At 51.9% G+C, this 15,327-nt stretch overlaps 1 protein-coding gene across 3 annotated transcripts in view; it reads right to left on the bottom strand.

Moving 5' to 3' along the window:
• Positions 1–11,932, bottom strand: part of PPP2R2C (protein phosphatase 2 regulatory subunit Bgamma) — a 138,555-nt gene extending 126,623 nt beyond the window's left edge. Inside the window, exon 1 of one of the 3 annotated variants that reach the window (XM_067736833.1) lies at positions 11,686–11,932. In XM_067736833.1, the coding sequence (XP_067592934.1) occupies positions 11,686–11,755 (70 nt within the window). In that variant the 5' untranslated portion in view covers positions 11,756–11,932. Of the gene's footprint in view, positions 1–10,815; positions 10,868–11,608 lie in introns of those variants that run through there. The other 2 variants (XM_067736835.1, XM_067736834.1) reach the window with 2 other exon arrangements.
• Positions 11,933–15,327: the final 3,395 nt, after the last annotated feature.

The raw sequence follows: 15,327 nt of genomic DNA, 5'->3' as shown, positions 1-15,327 counted from the left end.
AGCCCTTGACTCCTTCAGCCAGTTCATTCCATGATGGCTTGTTCCCGAAGCAGACAGGCTGGCTAGCGATCTGCACAGTGAAAACAGTGGACGGAAGTGCCTCTCTCCCAGTGGTCTACTGGCTGCCCAACCATTTTTGCAGTGAGGAATTTGAGTTATCTAATTGTCTTCAGCTGCTGCTTTCAATAAGCAGGATACTACAATCCTCCAGCCATGGTTTAACATCACCATGCCCTCGACATGTGGAAAGGCCACACAGGATAGACACTGCCCATTTGGCATGAGTTCAGGGAGACCTCACTTTGCACAACCGTGTGGAACTCTAAAAATGACCGTGCAAGCTGAAACACTCAAAGTGATCTTAATAATCAATGTGGAAATTACGAAAGTTCCACGATCTTAAAAAAAAACTTTTTAAAGACATGAAAAACTCTCTTACTGATGGTTATAAATGTAGAGGGTAATAAAAAAAAGAGTAAAACTAATATTTTATTTAGTACACAGTCATGTAAAACCTTAGAAACATTGAGAATTCAAGTGTTTTATCTCTTTGTAAAAAATGTATCCAGACTAGTTTCAACAGTGCTGGCTTCCTCTGCTTGTTGGATAACTTGCGATGCTGGGCAAACATCTTTCCTATGCCTTAAAGAGCTGCCTTTCTAAGTTCAGATCCGCTTCCAAGATTCTATCCTCTGCACGTTCAACACTGTGGAATGGCTTCAAGAGTTCCTTTCACATGAAGTGTGCTGCCAGCGTCGCCTCCCCTGGGACATCTTCATTTTTTCTGTCACAAGCACTTCTCTCATTTATGTCAATAAGTTCACCTTGACTTAGTTACTTAGTTCCCCTGGCTGCATATAAGTCTCGAATGGTCACAGCTTCAACATTCCCGGGATCAGCAGTTTCCTCTATAACTCCATTTACATCCAATCCAAATTTCTCTGCCAGCATTATTACTCTTCTTCTTCCTTTTATTTCTTTTTTGCCGAGCATCATCTTTGTGGGCCAGATTTCCTCTTTTGACTATCCATTTTTGTAAAATATCATGTGGGTTTATCACCAGGAAACAAGGAGGCAACATCACCACATGCTTTGCTGTCTATGTGTGAACCAACAGATACGCAGGGACCAACCAGAGACAGACACTGAAAGAAGTGACTTGGTCTCAGATCACAATACTCATCTGTTATTTACTTAGTGATTTGTGGGCTGGAGAACCAGTGGCGAAGTTTCTACTTTATGCAATTACTCACAGTTACCATTTTGTGGTAGCTGAAATCTGGGCTATGTGATTGGGGGACTGGCATTACTGAACAAAACTGTGGTGACTGAAAATCCGTACACATTGGAACTGTGCAAAGTGAAGATCGCCGGGTGGAGGTGTGGCATTTGGAAAAATAATTGGACTATTCTGGGGTCAGATTTGAAGACATGCCATTTGTTCACTCAGTCATTCAAACACACATTTATCCAGCACTTATTGGGCACCAGGTGGGTACCAGGTGCTGAGCTGTGTATAGAGGAAACAGGCATGTCCAAGATATATATCCCCTGATGTTTCGTGAGGCAGGACTCCGGGTCCAATGTTTCAGAAAGGCCAGGTTCCAGTCCTGTCTTATGATCTGAGCTGAGTCACCCCTCCTGGCTGGGACTGGGACTTAAGGTTCTTTAAGTTATAAGGAACAGAAATTGACTCAGGCTAACATAAGCAAGAAGGAAGTTACTGGAAGGTCCTGAGGGAGCCACAGAATCTAGGAGAGAGCACAGCAGCTGGACAAGGGGCCTCAGAAGGAGCCGGACAGTACTGGGAATTCAATTTCGGGGATCTATGACTATTCCAGTTACCTATCGCTGTGTAACAAATAACCTTATAACTCAATGTCTTCAAACAGAAACCTTTTGCTCCTGAGTCTGCAATTTGGGTAGCTCTTGGTGGAGATGGTGCGCGCTGCTGAACAACCTGCCCAGGATCTCTCGGCTGATCAGTGGGGAGGAGGGGTCCTTAAAAGAGAGGGGCGTGCCCAGGGGATTCCCAGGATCCAGGCAAACACCTGTCAGCATCCGGTCCCGTCAGGCAACTGGGATTCAGAAAGGGATTACGGACTGTGGGGATGAAACTGTAATCCTTCTGAAACAGTAACGAATGTCTTTATCAAGTCTGGATGGAGGACTGATCTCAATCAGAAAAGATTTAAGAGACAGAACAAGCAGATGCAGGACTTTAGATCCTGGGTCAAACCAACCAACTATAAAAAGACATTTTTGAGATAACTGGAGACATTGCTAAGGTGAACCAGAATCAACCTGTTTGTTTATTTTTTACTGAAGTATAGTTGACTTGCTAAGATGGACCAGAATTTAGATTGAAAGAAATTCGTACTCATTTTGTTTGGTGAGATAGTGGTACTTTCAGAGATGCCTGCTGACGTAGGGGTGAAATGACAGGAGTCTTGAATTTACTTAAATATTCTTAAGCCAAAAGGATGGGAAAGTAAATGAAGAAAGTACAGCAAAATCTTGAGAGCAGCTGCAAAGCGAGGGGATGGATGAGGAACAATTCAACATACGACTTTCTCTACTTTCGTACATATTTGAAAGTTTTCATTAAAACGTTATTGAAATTATAAAAGGAAATTCAAAAGCTGATAATGACAACACAAGTAGCTCCCTTTTATTGAGGTGTAAGTGCAATGCGCACAGTATTGCCCTTAATACAAAAAGCCCACGTGGCTAGTAGTTCTCCCTCTCCTTTAGGGATGAGTCGACTGGTTCAGAGGCTGGAGAACCTGCCAAAGCCTCACAGCCGTGCCCAGGAGCGGAGCGCAGGGCTGGCAGCCCCGGGGGTCAGGGCTGCAACCTCTGCAGGGCGTGGGGGCGGGAGGATGCAGGAGGCCAGGCTGGTTCAGAGGAGGCCCTGGTCTGCAGTTGGAGATCCCATCCCTGCTTGGGGCAGCCGGAACCTCTGAGCAGCCTTTGTTCTGCCTCAATGTGCCATTCAGCCCAGGGTTCTGGAGGACAATGGATCCCACTGTGCAAGGAGGCAATGCCATCCTGGGCAGCGCAGAGGCCCCAGGTGGGCCCTGGTCCCCAGGCAGGCTGGCAACTACAACCTGGGCTCAGGTAGAGGAGCCTAGATGCTGTCAAGGGACAAGCACGTGTAACTCTGCACATGCTGTTCTTTCTGCCTGGAAGGCACTAGAAATCTGTGTCTCAGCACGCCATCACTCCCGACCCTGTGAATGCCACTCCCTTTAGTGCCAAAGCACCTGTCCTCTATGGAACTGTGATCACCCCCCACTGATGCAGTGGAGGGGATCCCTTCTTCCACTGACCCACGTGGATTACCTTCACCAGGTGTGGCTAGGAGAGATGCCGTGCTGCTACATGTCCAGCGTTAGCACCGTGCCAGGCAGTCCTGGGTTCAAATTGCAAGACCCTCTGAAGCTGGGTGCAGAGCCAGAACTGAATGGGCCACCTGTCCCTTCCCTGTTGGTCCAACAACCAGGCAATGTGGAGGTTAGGAGGACGGGTTTGCAGGCAGATGGCCGGCATTCAAACCCCAGCTCTGCCCCTTACAAACCATGTGACCCTGGGCAAGTGTCCAAGCCTCAGTTTTCTCCGTTGTAAAATGGGGTAAAACACACACACGTGCACACACACACCGGGGTTTGTGAGGATCCAATAATATGAGGCACTCAGTATCACATCTGGCATCAGTAAATGGTCAATCATAATAATGGCTATTGTGTTCGTTTCATAATTATTTAATGCTGAAGACCAGGTGAGTAATTTTGCACAAGGGCTGACTGGTGAGGAGACCAAGGTTAATTAACAGGACACCCCAGGGTGCTGTGGGGCTGGCAGATTGCTTCAGCAACTCCAGACTCCATCCTGAGGCAGCCCACTCTCTCACTGGCATCCAAGATCCTGGGAGAGATGGGCCCATGTTTCAAAGACACAGCCTGGCCTGTGTCCACGAAATGAAACCAGGAGCGTGGAGCTCTAGAAATGGTGCCTTCTGGGGCCTGGAGCATTTGTTCCAGGGCAGGAAGACTGGGGCGGGGGTGTCAGGTGGGTGAGGAGACATCCTGGAGAGCAGGTCACAGAGAGCAACCTATTCTGCGTGCCAACGGGGAGAACTAGGGGTGCAGACTATAAAGGCTCATGGAGAGATGGCATCACCAAATAGAATGCAAGGGAACCGGGTGTTGGGTGGGTGTGGGCGCCTGAGAGATGCTTCCCAACGCTGTCCTGGCTGCTTGGCAGAATTTAAGGCTGGGTGACCCAGCTTTCTTCCTGCCAGCCCCCTCTCTCTCCCTTCCCTTCCAGGATTCTCTTCGTTCTGTGACTCCAGAGCCTTCCTGTTTTACCTCCCACCTGGGTGGCCACCAAGAATTCTCGTTCTCTGTCCCTTAGATGTTGGTGAACCTTGGGGCTCTGGCCTCAGCTCTCTTCCCTCCTTCCTCTCGCCCCCACTTCACTCTCCCTGCCCAGAGACATGGGCTTCTTTTCTGCCTAGCACGTAGTGGGTGCTCCAGAAATGTTTGCTGAATGAACGAATGAATGAATGACCTTGTCCTTCAATGTTGTACGTCTGGCATCTAACCTCCCCCTGGCATTTAAGGGGGATCAGTAAATGTCTGTTGAACAAAGGGGGAAAAATGTTCAACCTCATTGGTATTCAGACATGAATTTAAACAAATATTTTTCATCTGTGATATTGGCAAAGGTCAAACCAATTAGAACACCTAACGCTGATCAGTATGAGGTAAAATTTGTCAACGTGTGTCAAGAACGTTAAACACGTTCATGATTTTTACGTAAAATCGCATGTGTGGGACTCTCTCTGAAGAAAATTATTCCAGATTTGGGGGGAGGGATGGGAATAGGGTGTCTTCCTACACACATAGCATTCCTTCCCTCAGTGTTAGTTATAAAAGAAAATAAACAACCTAGTTATCCATCAATTGGGGGTGAAGAGTTGAACTATGACATCTATCACAGGAAGAGTGTGCAGCCAATAAAATGGTGGAATCTGGGGGCGGGGCCGAGGTAACCAGTTACACACCCCTTCCCTGCTAGGACTTGAGAACACACAGGGAAGATGGACAAGAAGGAAATCAAAAAATTCTTCTTCCTTGATGGTAAACTCGCGGCAGGGAATGAGCTAGGGAACCCTACTCCACTGCCCCTCCTCTTGGGCCTGTGGGGAGAGATAGGTCTAAAGGCTGGACTCTGAAATGAGGGAAACATAGGCTTCTTCTTGGGGGCCCATGGGTAGGGGTGAAGCAGAGACTCTCAATACTACAGCCCCGCCCAACAGAGGAAAAATTGTCCAATGAGTGACAGGTTCTCACCAGTTCCACCAATCACAAAAGCCAAGGGGGTGAGAGGCGGGGCCAAGGATTCCACCATCCCAGGAATTCCAGCCTCCTCCCTACAGCAAAATAGGGCCAACTACAGCATTTGTGGAGCCCGGTGCAAAGTGAAAATGCAGAGGATAAAAAGCAGGGAAAAGTATCATTAAAGGTACAAAAATATAAAGCTTCCTCGTTTTTTTCCCATGACTTGTCTTAGTTATTTGCTATTTAATGACAATTGAAAAAAAAATTTAAATTATTAGCATGAATTGTATCGCTCATTCTGTTGTGTAATTCCAGCTTTAAATGCAAACAGAAGAGCACTGAACTCGAATGCAGAATCCCTGAATTACACAATTCGTATCTGGTAGCTCCTACAGGCATACGTAGCTTGTTCTTACCAGAGCAGTGGGAACACGGCACGTTTTATTTCACCTTTTGACGCTTGCACGTTCTAGGCACACACCTCCACCCTCCATGAATGACGGTTGAAGGGAACAGGAACTATGGTTGTCCATCTTTCCCTTTCTTTTGGTGCCATCGTTTTCAGAAGCGTTGATTAGCTAGCCCAAGGATGTCACACGAGTAACAAAGGATATGATAGGGTTCCTTGGTCCTTATGCTTCTTAGAATGTCATTGCCTCCTTTCTGCATTCAAAACAAGTTCTGATTCAAAAGGAAAGCGTGGCCTCTCGAGCTGTCAGTGCCCCTGTTTACGCAACCACAGACATGCTGATCGGTGCCTATGCGCAGAATTCTGGTGGCCCCAGGACGCTGGGGAGCTCCATGACACTTAAAGTGACACAAGGTAAGCATGTTACGGAAGCCACACAAGGAACAGCGGAATGTGTTGTTGCATGTGTTGTTGCAGCGGAATGTGTTGTTGCATGTGTCACTTGTGTTCACAGGTGTGCTCCATTGTCCCATCAGATGTCACTTACAAAACACGGGTCCAAAGATACAATTATTAAAAATTTCAAGATGGGGACAGCAGAGAATTAAACGGAGCGCAGGGTTCTTGGTCCTTCCGAATATGGGACCTACACGGGTTGCACACTCAGGACACCAGCTCTGCAGCAAAGCACTGGAAAATTCTTATAACCTCACACTTAAAAGTACCCTTCCAAATGGTTTATATGGAGAGATTAAAGCTTTTATTAAAAACAGACATGGGCATTTAAAAGAGATGGGCAGGAGCTGTGGCAAATGGCTAACAACACGTATCTAGAGGCTGGTCTTTCCTCTTCATCTGCATTGTTACTCTGTAATCCTCCCCTTTAAGCCCCAGTATTTCATACAGCCACGCTTCAGGTGTCAAGACCTAAACACCTTAGAGAAACATCCCTTAGCTCTGCTGACTTTAAGGATAAAACCCCAAAACTGTAGCAAGTAAAAACCAGGAGATGATGCGGAAACATTTTATTAGCACTTGATCTCCATCTTGCAGCAAGAAAATGAGAAAACCCCTACTTGGTGACTGCACCAACCTTTAAGTGAGGTCTGGCTTTCTTGACAGTTTGGGGAAACTGATAACAATAACCCCTTCCCAAAGGTGGACCTTTGGAGTCCACATGGTCTTTACTCCTCAGAACCTTGTGACAACCCAGGGCAGGAAGCAATGCAGGGAAACTGAGGCTCAGAGAGGTGATGTGACTTAATGGGGGACAGCCACCAGTGTCCCACAGCAGCCTCCTTCCCTGAAGTGGAGACAACATGAGCTCGTGAAAACCCAGGCAAACTTATGGAAGGGGTGCTCCTAAGTGGAAGCAAAAGGAACAAAGATTTCAAAAATCAAAGGCTGGTTCTCCGCTCTCCTACTGGGCTGGCTCAGGTCCCTGCCAGACATAACTCCCCTCTCAGCACAATTTCTCTGGGGGTGGAGATGGAATTAGGTTAGCCAGTCTGATGACCGTTCTAAGGGCTAGTCTAACTCTAACCCCCTAAAGAACAGACATAGTTATTTATGGACAATATTTATTAAGTACTGACTGTGCCCCAGGCCCTGGGCTGGGCACAATCACACACACCAAGCCATTTAATGCCATGAGTTCACTAAGCATATTCCATTCATGAAGCACGGTGGAGAGTCCATAGAGAAGATGCTACAGCGTCAAATAACTGCACGTCCCTTGTTTCAAGTGATCTAAGGAGCAACCTGGAGAAGAAACTAAGGCTCAGAGAAACCTGCCCGAGATTACAGACCCAGAGCGGACCCCACTGGGAAGGCAGGTCTCCAGACCCCACTGGGAAGGCAGGTCTCCAGACCCCACCAGGAACGCAGATCTCCTGACACCAGATACTGGGATACCTCATCTGGCTGGAAACGCGAGGAGGGGAAATCAGAACTCTGCAGCTTGGACTTGAGCGCGTGAAAGAAACCAAAGAGGATTTCTAAAACAAAAAGCAAACAAATCAGCATCCCTCCTGGTTTTCTGTATCTCGCATCTGGTTCGTGAGTGACAGGGCAGCCTTTCTGTTTTCCAGACAGTCAGTAAAGGCTGTACGAGTCGGGGTACTGCTGGCTGCAAGTAACAGAGACTTGGTTGAAAGTTTGAAACAATGAGTAAATGTAACAGCTCACGGAACTGGAAGCCCAGAGGTGGGGTGGACATCAGGTCTGGTTAATAATCCAGGAGTCACAGATGTCACCAACGTCCCCAGTTCTCACTCACTGTCTGCTCTGCCAGCAACGGTGTTGTTGGCTTCAGACTGGCTCCCTCCATGGTCTCAAGGCGGCCGCCAGCAGCAATGGAGGCTTCTGTGTTCCATCACAAGAGAGGGACCAGCTTCCTGCAGCTCACTCTACTCTCCACTCAACCTCCAGAAAGGACTCCCACGTCCATTCTGGGACCAGTCACTGCAAGGGGGATGGGAGTACACTGGTCCATCACTGCCTGCCCAGGGCCAGACTCAGAAAAGGATGTGCTTGGTAAATGCTACTGCATGAAGGAGGATGAATGTATTTTGTAGATTCAATCTAGCCTAAAAATGTCTATTTAACCACCCTAAAGCTGAGTCCTGGGGCTGCAGCAAGAGAACACAGCCAGGAAGAGTCCTTCCTAGAGCCATATCTGGCTCTTGAGAAAAGCCTAAACAGAGACTCCTTGGCATTCTCCTATCCCTGGGGCCCCTTTCTCTAGGGCTCAGGTCCTTCTACTGTCTACTGTCAACTGTACTGTTCTCCCCAACACTCACCCATCCTTGCCAAGTTCTCTGTGCCCCACAGTGACATGCACTCATGCCTTATGATCACAACAGCCCTCAATCAGCTGAGCTGAGCTAAGAGTTAGAGGGCAAAAAGCTGCTCTAATTCACACTAAGGTGTGAATGACTAACAAAACCTAAACTCTCCCCAAGGTATTTGAGATTTTACAAGAAGAAATTGAGGAACTCAAGCAAGACTGGCACTGGTGAAGATGACATTTAACTTGAGACCTAAAGGATGAGAAGGAAGAGCAGGAAGTGGGTGTTCCAGGTAGTGGACGTAACCAGTGCAAATACCCCAAGAGAAAGAAAAAACTTCCTGCTTAAGGAACAGGAAGTAGATCAGAGCCACTGGGGTATTGTGAGTGTTTGTGACCAAGTGACCAGGTGGAACAGGAATTTGTACGCCTGGTTCTTTTACAAACTCCCAGCATCCATTATTTGCTTGTGAAGCTCTTCCAGGAACAATACTTTTAAATGATAACAGTGCCATTTATTAAGTGCTTCCAACAGGCCAAACACTGTGCCAGGTGCTTCCTAAATTAGCAAAACCACTGATCATTCCAACAGCCCTGTAAGATGAGTCACTATTACTCCTCCCTTTAAAGGGAGAAAGTGAAGCCCAGAAACATTTAGTAACTTGTCCGAGGTTGCACAGCACCTGAAGAGTCAGAAGAAGGATTCGAATACGAGTCTGTCTGACATCCAAATCTGTAACTTACTCTGTGCTCTGAGCACAAAATGCAGGCAAGATGCAACAGTGTGAAAGTCTGTTTTCATGCAGGGAGGCCAGAAATCTCATATAATTCTAATAATTATTGTTATTGCTTTCTCAAGGGCGGGAACTTCAGATCTTGGTCCTAGGTTCCCTAGGACCTGAGCTCTGTGCCTTCCACACTCTGGCATTCAATCTGGGACATGGACAAAGGCCACGCCTCAGTTTCTTCATCTATAAAATAGGGATGCGGGGTATGTGGAGCTCCTGTGAGGCCTCAGCACATAATGGGTCCTCCACCTACCTGGGCTGCCAGTTCACAATTTGTAGTTCCGAGGTGGCTCTTTCATCCACCATCTTATCTGACCCTCACAGAAACCTTAATACCTCTAGACAGAATGGTATTATTCACTCCCATTTCACAGATGGGGAAAAGAGATCCATCCACATAACGGCGTTCCCTTCTAGAATACAGGCTGCCCACGGGCAGTACCTGTGTCCAGTCCCCAGGGCTAAAACTGACCAGAACATAGTAGGTACTCGGTAAATATGCGTTCTATGAATGAAGAATTAAAATCATCACTTCTTACTCTGATAACTATGCACTTCTCCCTTGTTCCTCCCTTCTAAGAGCTGGTGAATTTGTGCGAGAAACAGCGGGAGACAGAATAAAGAAGGAATTAGGGTTTGCAAATATCCGCTATGAGTCAGGCAGTGCTTTTTAAATACTTTAAATCACGGCGCCCAGTGCCCTGTCCCATCATCCTCAATGTAGAGATGGGAAAACGGAGGCTTCCTCCAGAAAACCAGACCACAATGACCTGCCAAGATCCCCTCTCTCTCCTGGCTCCAGCCAGACCACTGGGGCACCTGCCAGCAACCCAGCAGCCTTTTTACCTCTGCCTCTCAGCAGGCTGCCAGCAGAAAGAACACCAGGAAACACGCTGATCCTTCCTCAGCCTCTCCAAGGCAGGCGACAAAAGACCGCTTTCAGCTGCCTGGGGACACCCCCCACCCCGAAACCCCTAGCTTGGGGCAGAGCCCTCACCCGGCCTGAGCAGCCCTGCCCCCTCTCCCTACACACACCCATCAGCAAAGCGTGACTCAGCACTTCTCCTCCGGGGAGCGGGGAGCGCCACTCTTCAGCATATGTCCGCCCAGGTTACACACCCAGCCTCTGCTCCCCTGGGTCAGGACGCCCAGGAGCCCACCCCGCGCTGGCCCAGTGCTCCCCAGGCCTCCGCAGGGCTCGGGCTACGGGCTCCTCGGCCTCATTTCCGGCGGAGCCAGGCATCAGCGCGGCGGACAGCACCCTGGAGTCGAGTCACCGCTCCGAGCCCACACGGGTTCCTGACACAGGCTCCCACGCGCACCAGTCCCGCGGCACGCAATGCCCAGGGCCCCTCCCACCGAGGCACCCATCAGGGGACCTCTTGCTAAAAACCCACAAACACTTCTGCAGCCAGTCCAGCAGCCCCCAGGGAAGATGCAGACGGCCCCTTCACCCGGGAAGGTCTCCAGCACAAGTGTCCTCACCGCTGCACGCTGACACCCCGCGGCTAGCTCTCCCCATCCTCAGTGGAGGTTCCACTCCGCGGGCCCCCGGCTGCGGCCCGGGAGCTGTCCCCACCGCTCCCTGGGCAAGGTGGAGCAGAGGGACCCTTGGAAGTTACAGGCTTATAAGAGAGGGCCGCTGACCCTCTAGATCCCACCAGCCTCGTAGTGGCGGTTGGGCTTGGGCTGTAGGGCCAATTTAGGGGATTTCAAATGTAGGGCCTGTTTGGGGTGGCATGTCCCACTTTGGGGGAAAATTCTGACAGTTTAGGGCCAGCTGTTCCTGTCTTAGTTCAACTCGCCAGGAATAAAAGATGAACCCCAAACCAGACACCTTCTCCCACCCACTAAGGGGCCCTGCTTCTCGAGGTACAGGGAGGGGCCGAAGACCGCGTGCCTCTAGGGGAATCTGGCAATGGATTACCCCCACCCCCACCCCCAGGTCCCACTTCGTCTCCAGGGAGTGGGCAGCCTAGAAAATTCTGCGGGCTCTGGACAGGGCAAACCCAGTATTCTAAGCCACTAAATTTCCCCGGTATTTCTTCACCAGATTAGCCGCAGAGGTGGCCTTTTTAAAAATGAGGGCCAGGGCCGATTCAGGATGCCACCAGGCCTGGGGGCGGAAAGCTGCCTGCCGGAGGGCGGCGCGGAGGAAGGCGCTGCGCTCTCGGGCTGCTGGGCAGCGGAGGCCGGCGCCCTCGGGCTCCCTCCCTCCCGGACCCGGGGCGGGGTAGGGTAGGGTGGGGGGACACGACACACAGCGCGCGGTCCAAACCTTCGGAGGGCATTCGGTGCGACGGCATCCCCACGCCGCGGCCGGCCGGAGGGGGCCTCAGACAACACGTACGTTACCTTCAGTCACATAGCTGTGGTCCCGCAGGAAGCTGTGGTTAATTTTCCGCGTGTCCGTGTCCTCGCCCATTGAAGGCCGTGCCCGGTGCCCTGGGCATGCCCCGCCGCCGCACACCGTTGCAATCCGCAGAGGTCGCGCCGGGCGCGCGGGCCATGCCGCCGCAGCCTAGCAGGGGCGCGGGCCACCGGGGCCCCGGGGGGCGGGCATCGCGACCGGGGGCAGCCGGGGACGGGCGAGGGCGGCCGGGACGGGCGCCGCGGTCAGGCTTGAGCGCGGCGGGCGGGCGGCGGCCGCGGGTGGGGGCGGACCGGGGCCCGTGAGCGCATCCCGGCCGGCGGTGCGCGCTGCGTCGGTGCGCCCGGCGGCGGAGGCCTGGTGCTGGTGCGCCTGGCTACGGCGGCGGCGGCGGCGGCGGGAGGGGACGCGCGCGGCGCTGCGCCGACCGAGCCGAGGCCGAGCCAGGCTGCTAGGGCTGGGGCCGCCGCCGCCGCCGCCGCCACTCTCGCAGGCCCCTCCCTCGCGCCGCCCGCTCCTCCGCCCCCACGGCCCGCGCAGCCCGCCGCGCGCGCGGGCAGCCCGGCACCCTGCAGGTGCGGCGGCGCCCCGGCAAAGGCTGCGTCTCCGCGCTCCCGGCCTCGCGGGTGGGCACCTTTGGTCCCTGGGTCTGCCAGCGGGGGAGGGAGGAAGGAGATGGCCAGCTTGGGGGGCACACGGTCAGCTGAGCCTTTGAGGGTCACCTTGCGTGCCCAGGTATTCCAGTTGTGTATGGCCCATGGGTGGGGAGATTAGAAAAGGGGAGGACAGGTGGGCAGCCTCACAAGGCCGAGGGCCGCGGCGACCAGAAGAACAGGGAAGGGAGCGGGGCGCGGCTGAAGGCGAATCTGGAGAATGGGAGACTTCACAGCGGCGGAAGACCGGGGGTGGGGAGTAGGGACAAGAGCCCCCGTTCATTGGTAAAAGAGGGTAGGCAAACGCACTTCCAGGAACCTCCTAAGCGCAAAACTGGACCCGTGGGAAGAAGCTAGGGGACGGACTGGGGGGGGGGGCGGCGGGGGGAATCAGCACCCTACAAACAAGGCAAAACTCTGGATGAGATGGCTGGAGGTAGTAGGCCTCCTCCAGGCAGAGCGCCGAGATCTCTTCTCATGCTCACCTCTCTACTTACTGGTGAGATAAAGTGGAGAAAGTGCTGGGTACGTTCCAAAAACAGGCTGGGAAGTGCGGGTCCCTCCTCCCTCTGCCAGGCAGGAACCTACCCCCTCCCTTCCCTTAGTCATAAGTGTACCCGCCACCCCCTCGCATCCTACACAGTGCTTCACATAGAGCAGGCGCTCAAAAGCTATTTGTTCCCTCTTTTGGCGAGCTGCCACCTCCTCCAAGCTGACCCCTTGCCTGCAGGGAGCCCAGCCCCCAGTGGGTGTGTCAGAGGTGTTGGGTATGGATCAACACCGCCCCCCCAGCACCCTCCCCCCTACACACACCAGCAGGCTTTCCTAGGTGCTCAGCAAAACCAGTTTGGAAAGGGAGAGTAGGAAAGGTTCAGACTGCCTCCAAGGGGTGCCAAAGCTGAAGGGGCCCTTGGCCTGAGATTGGGGGGTGGTTCAAGCCACAGGAGGGAGGTGCCACTGGTCTCTCTCACTCCTGCAATTCTGTGATGCTTTCCTCTCCTCAACTGGCTTTCTGGGGACTCCAGGCATCTCCCCAAACTGCAGTGGGGACAGGAGAGTCCAGAAGGGGCTGGGGTAGGAGGATAGGTTTGTGGGAGAGACTGGGGAAGGTGGAAGCCACCTGAGGTTTCTTGCTGGGAGGTGAGAGGGAGTTTCTGAAGCTAGATATGAGCTTTTATTCCATAGAAATGCCCAGAATGAACCTATAAGGAGGTGAAAGTTTCTCCCCCCCCCACCCCCCCGCCCCAGCACCCTGGAGGGCATAAGTGAAAAGGCAGGACCCAGGAAGGGCCTGGGGTTCTGCCAGCGCCACCACCTGGTTGCTGAGTGAGCCGGGACAGGTCCCGCACCTGTCCCCACCTCAGCTTTCTCACAAGGTCCACCTCATAGCACAGGTGTGCAGATCCAGTTCAAAGGCCAGGTAAACGCAAGGACCCTCAGGAGGTGAAAGAGGCTGACATCCAGTTCTCTATCACCCACCAGCCTGATCTGCTCAAGTGTCCCGCACCTAACAACAGAACTCAGCATCCCGCTCTCTGTCTGTTCCCCACTCACCTCTCTAGCCCATGTAGCAAGTGGCTGCAGCCTCAGATACTGGAAACCGGACAGTTTGGGTTCAAGTCCTCACAGTGAAGGGGCCCCAGGCAAGCACAACCTTGTCAGTTAAATGGACGTGATCACAGGCTGGTGTGCCTAGTTCACGCTTAGCAGGGGCCTGGCCTCATCGGTGCTCTGGAATGTTAGACATTATCATCATCATGCTGACCCTCGCCTCTCTGATCTTGGGGGGACCCCCTCACCCCCAGCCTCCCCATCTGGCAGTCCCGCTGAAATACCCACCCTGTCTTCCAGGATGCCTGGATCACAGTGAAAAGGGCCTTGCCCTGGCCGAACACAAGGATCCACCCCTTTCGTCAACCTATAAGTCAGGCTGGGGACCCGGGAGTTGGTGGTCTTGAACCTTGCTGGGCCCCAAGGCTCAGCTTCAGCCCCTTGTACCCCCATGCAGTCTCCTCTGACTCCCTCAGGGCTCCTCTGGACCATCTCTTCCATTCTCCTGAAGCACCCCTACGTCAGAGCCAAGGCCCCTCCCTCAATCCCCTGCTCGTGCCCACCTCCACCCCACTCAAACTCACACCATCCACTGCTTCCTCTCCTATATCTTCAGGCATCCCTGCCCCTCGGCACATCCTGCTCCTCTGTTCTCCTGACCCCAACCTCTCTCTCTGTACGGCCTCCTCCCTTGTTTTTCATTAACGAAGACTATTTGTTGAGCATCTACTATGTGCAGGCCCATTTCCAGCACAGGGGTAATGAGAACAGAACAGACCAAACTCTCTGCTCCCATGAGGTTGACCTATTAGTGGGGCGAGGTCAACAAGACAATGTGAACGTGTAACATGGAGGTCACGATGAGTGAGAGGAGAAAGCAGGGTGCAGGGATGGAGATGGATGGAGGGGTCTATTTTATAAAGGGTGAGTGGAGAGGACCTCTCTGAGAAAGTGAAATTGTGTAACTACCACCTACCTCAGGAAAAGAGGCCACTGCCGTCTTCATAAGGCCTCCCTCATGACCCACCCTCTCCACCCCAAAGATAATCCCCATCTCGACTTCTAACACTATAATTTTGCTGGTGGGTGTCTTTGTGTAGGATCACAGAGTGTGAATGTTTTTCTCTCTGGTTTCTTCTGCTCAACATTATGTTTCTGAGCTTCACTCATTATTATATACATGCAGCTGTAGTTTATTCATTTTCCACTGTTCTATAGTATTCCATTGTACAGATACACTGCAATGTACCCTCCTTGTGATGGGCACTTAGCTTGTTTTCAGTTGGATGTTATGATGAATAAAGGTCTGCCTGGACTTACTTCCGTTGGGCGTATATGCTCGTTAGGAAATTGCCAGAGGTTGGGATCTGTGTATGTGGAGCTTTAGTAACTGATATCAAAGAATTTACCAAAGAGCTAATG

This window comes from Pseudorca crassidens, chromosome 4, assembly GCF_039906515.1.
Source record: "Pseudorca crassidens isolate mPseCra1 chromosome 4, mPseCra1.hap1, whole genome shotgun sequence".
NCBI classification, from domain to species: Eukaryota; Metazoa; Chordata; class Mammalia; order Artiodactyla; family Delphinidae; genus Pseudorca; species Pseudorca crassidens.
Note: the sequence above shows the minus strand (reverse complement) of the source record. Positions and strands in the feature narration are given on the sequence as shown.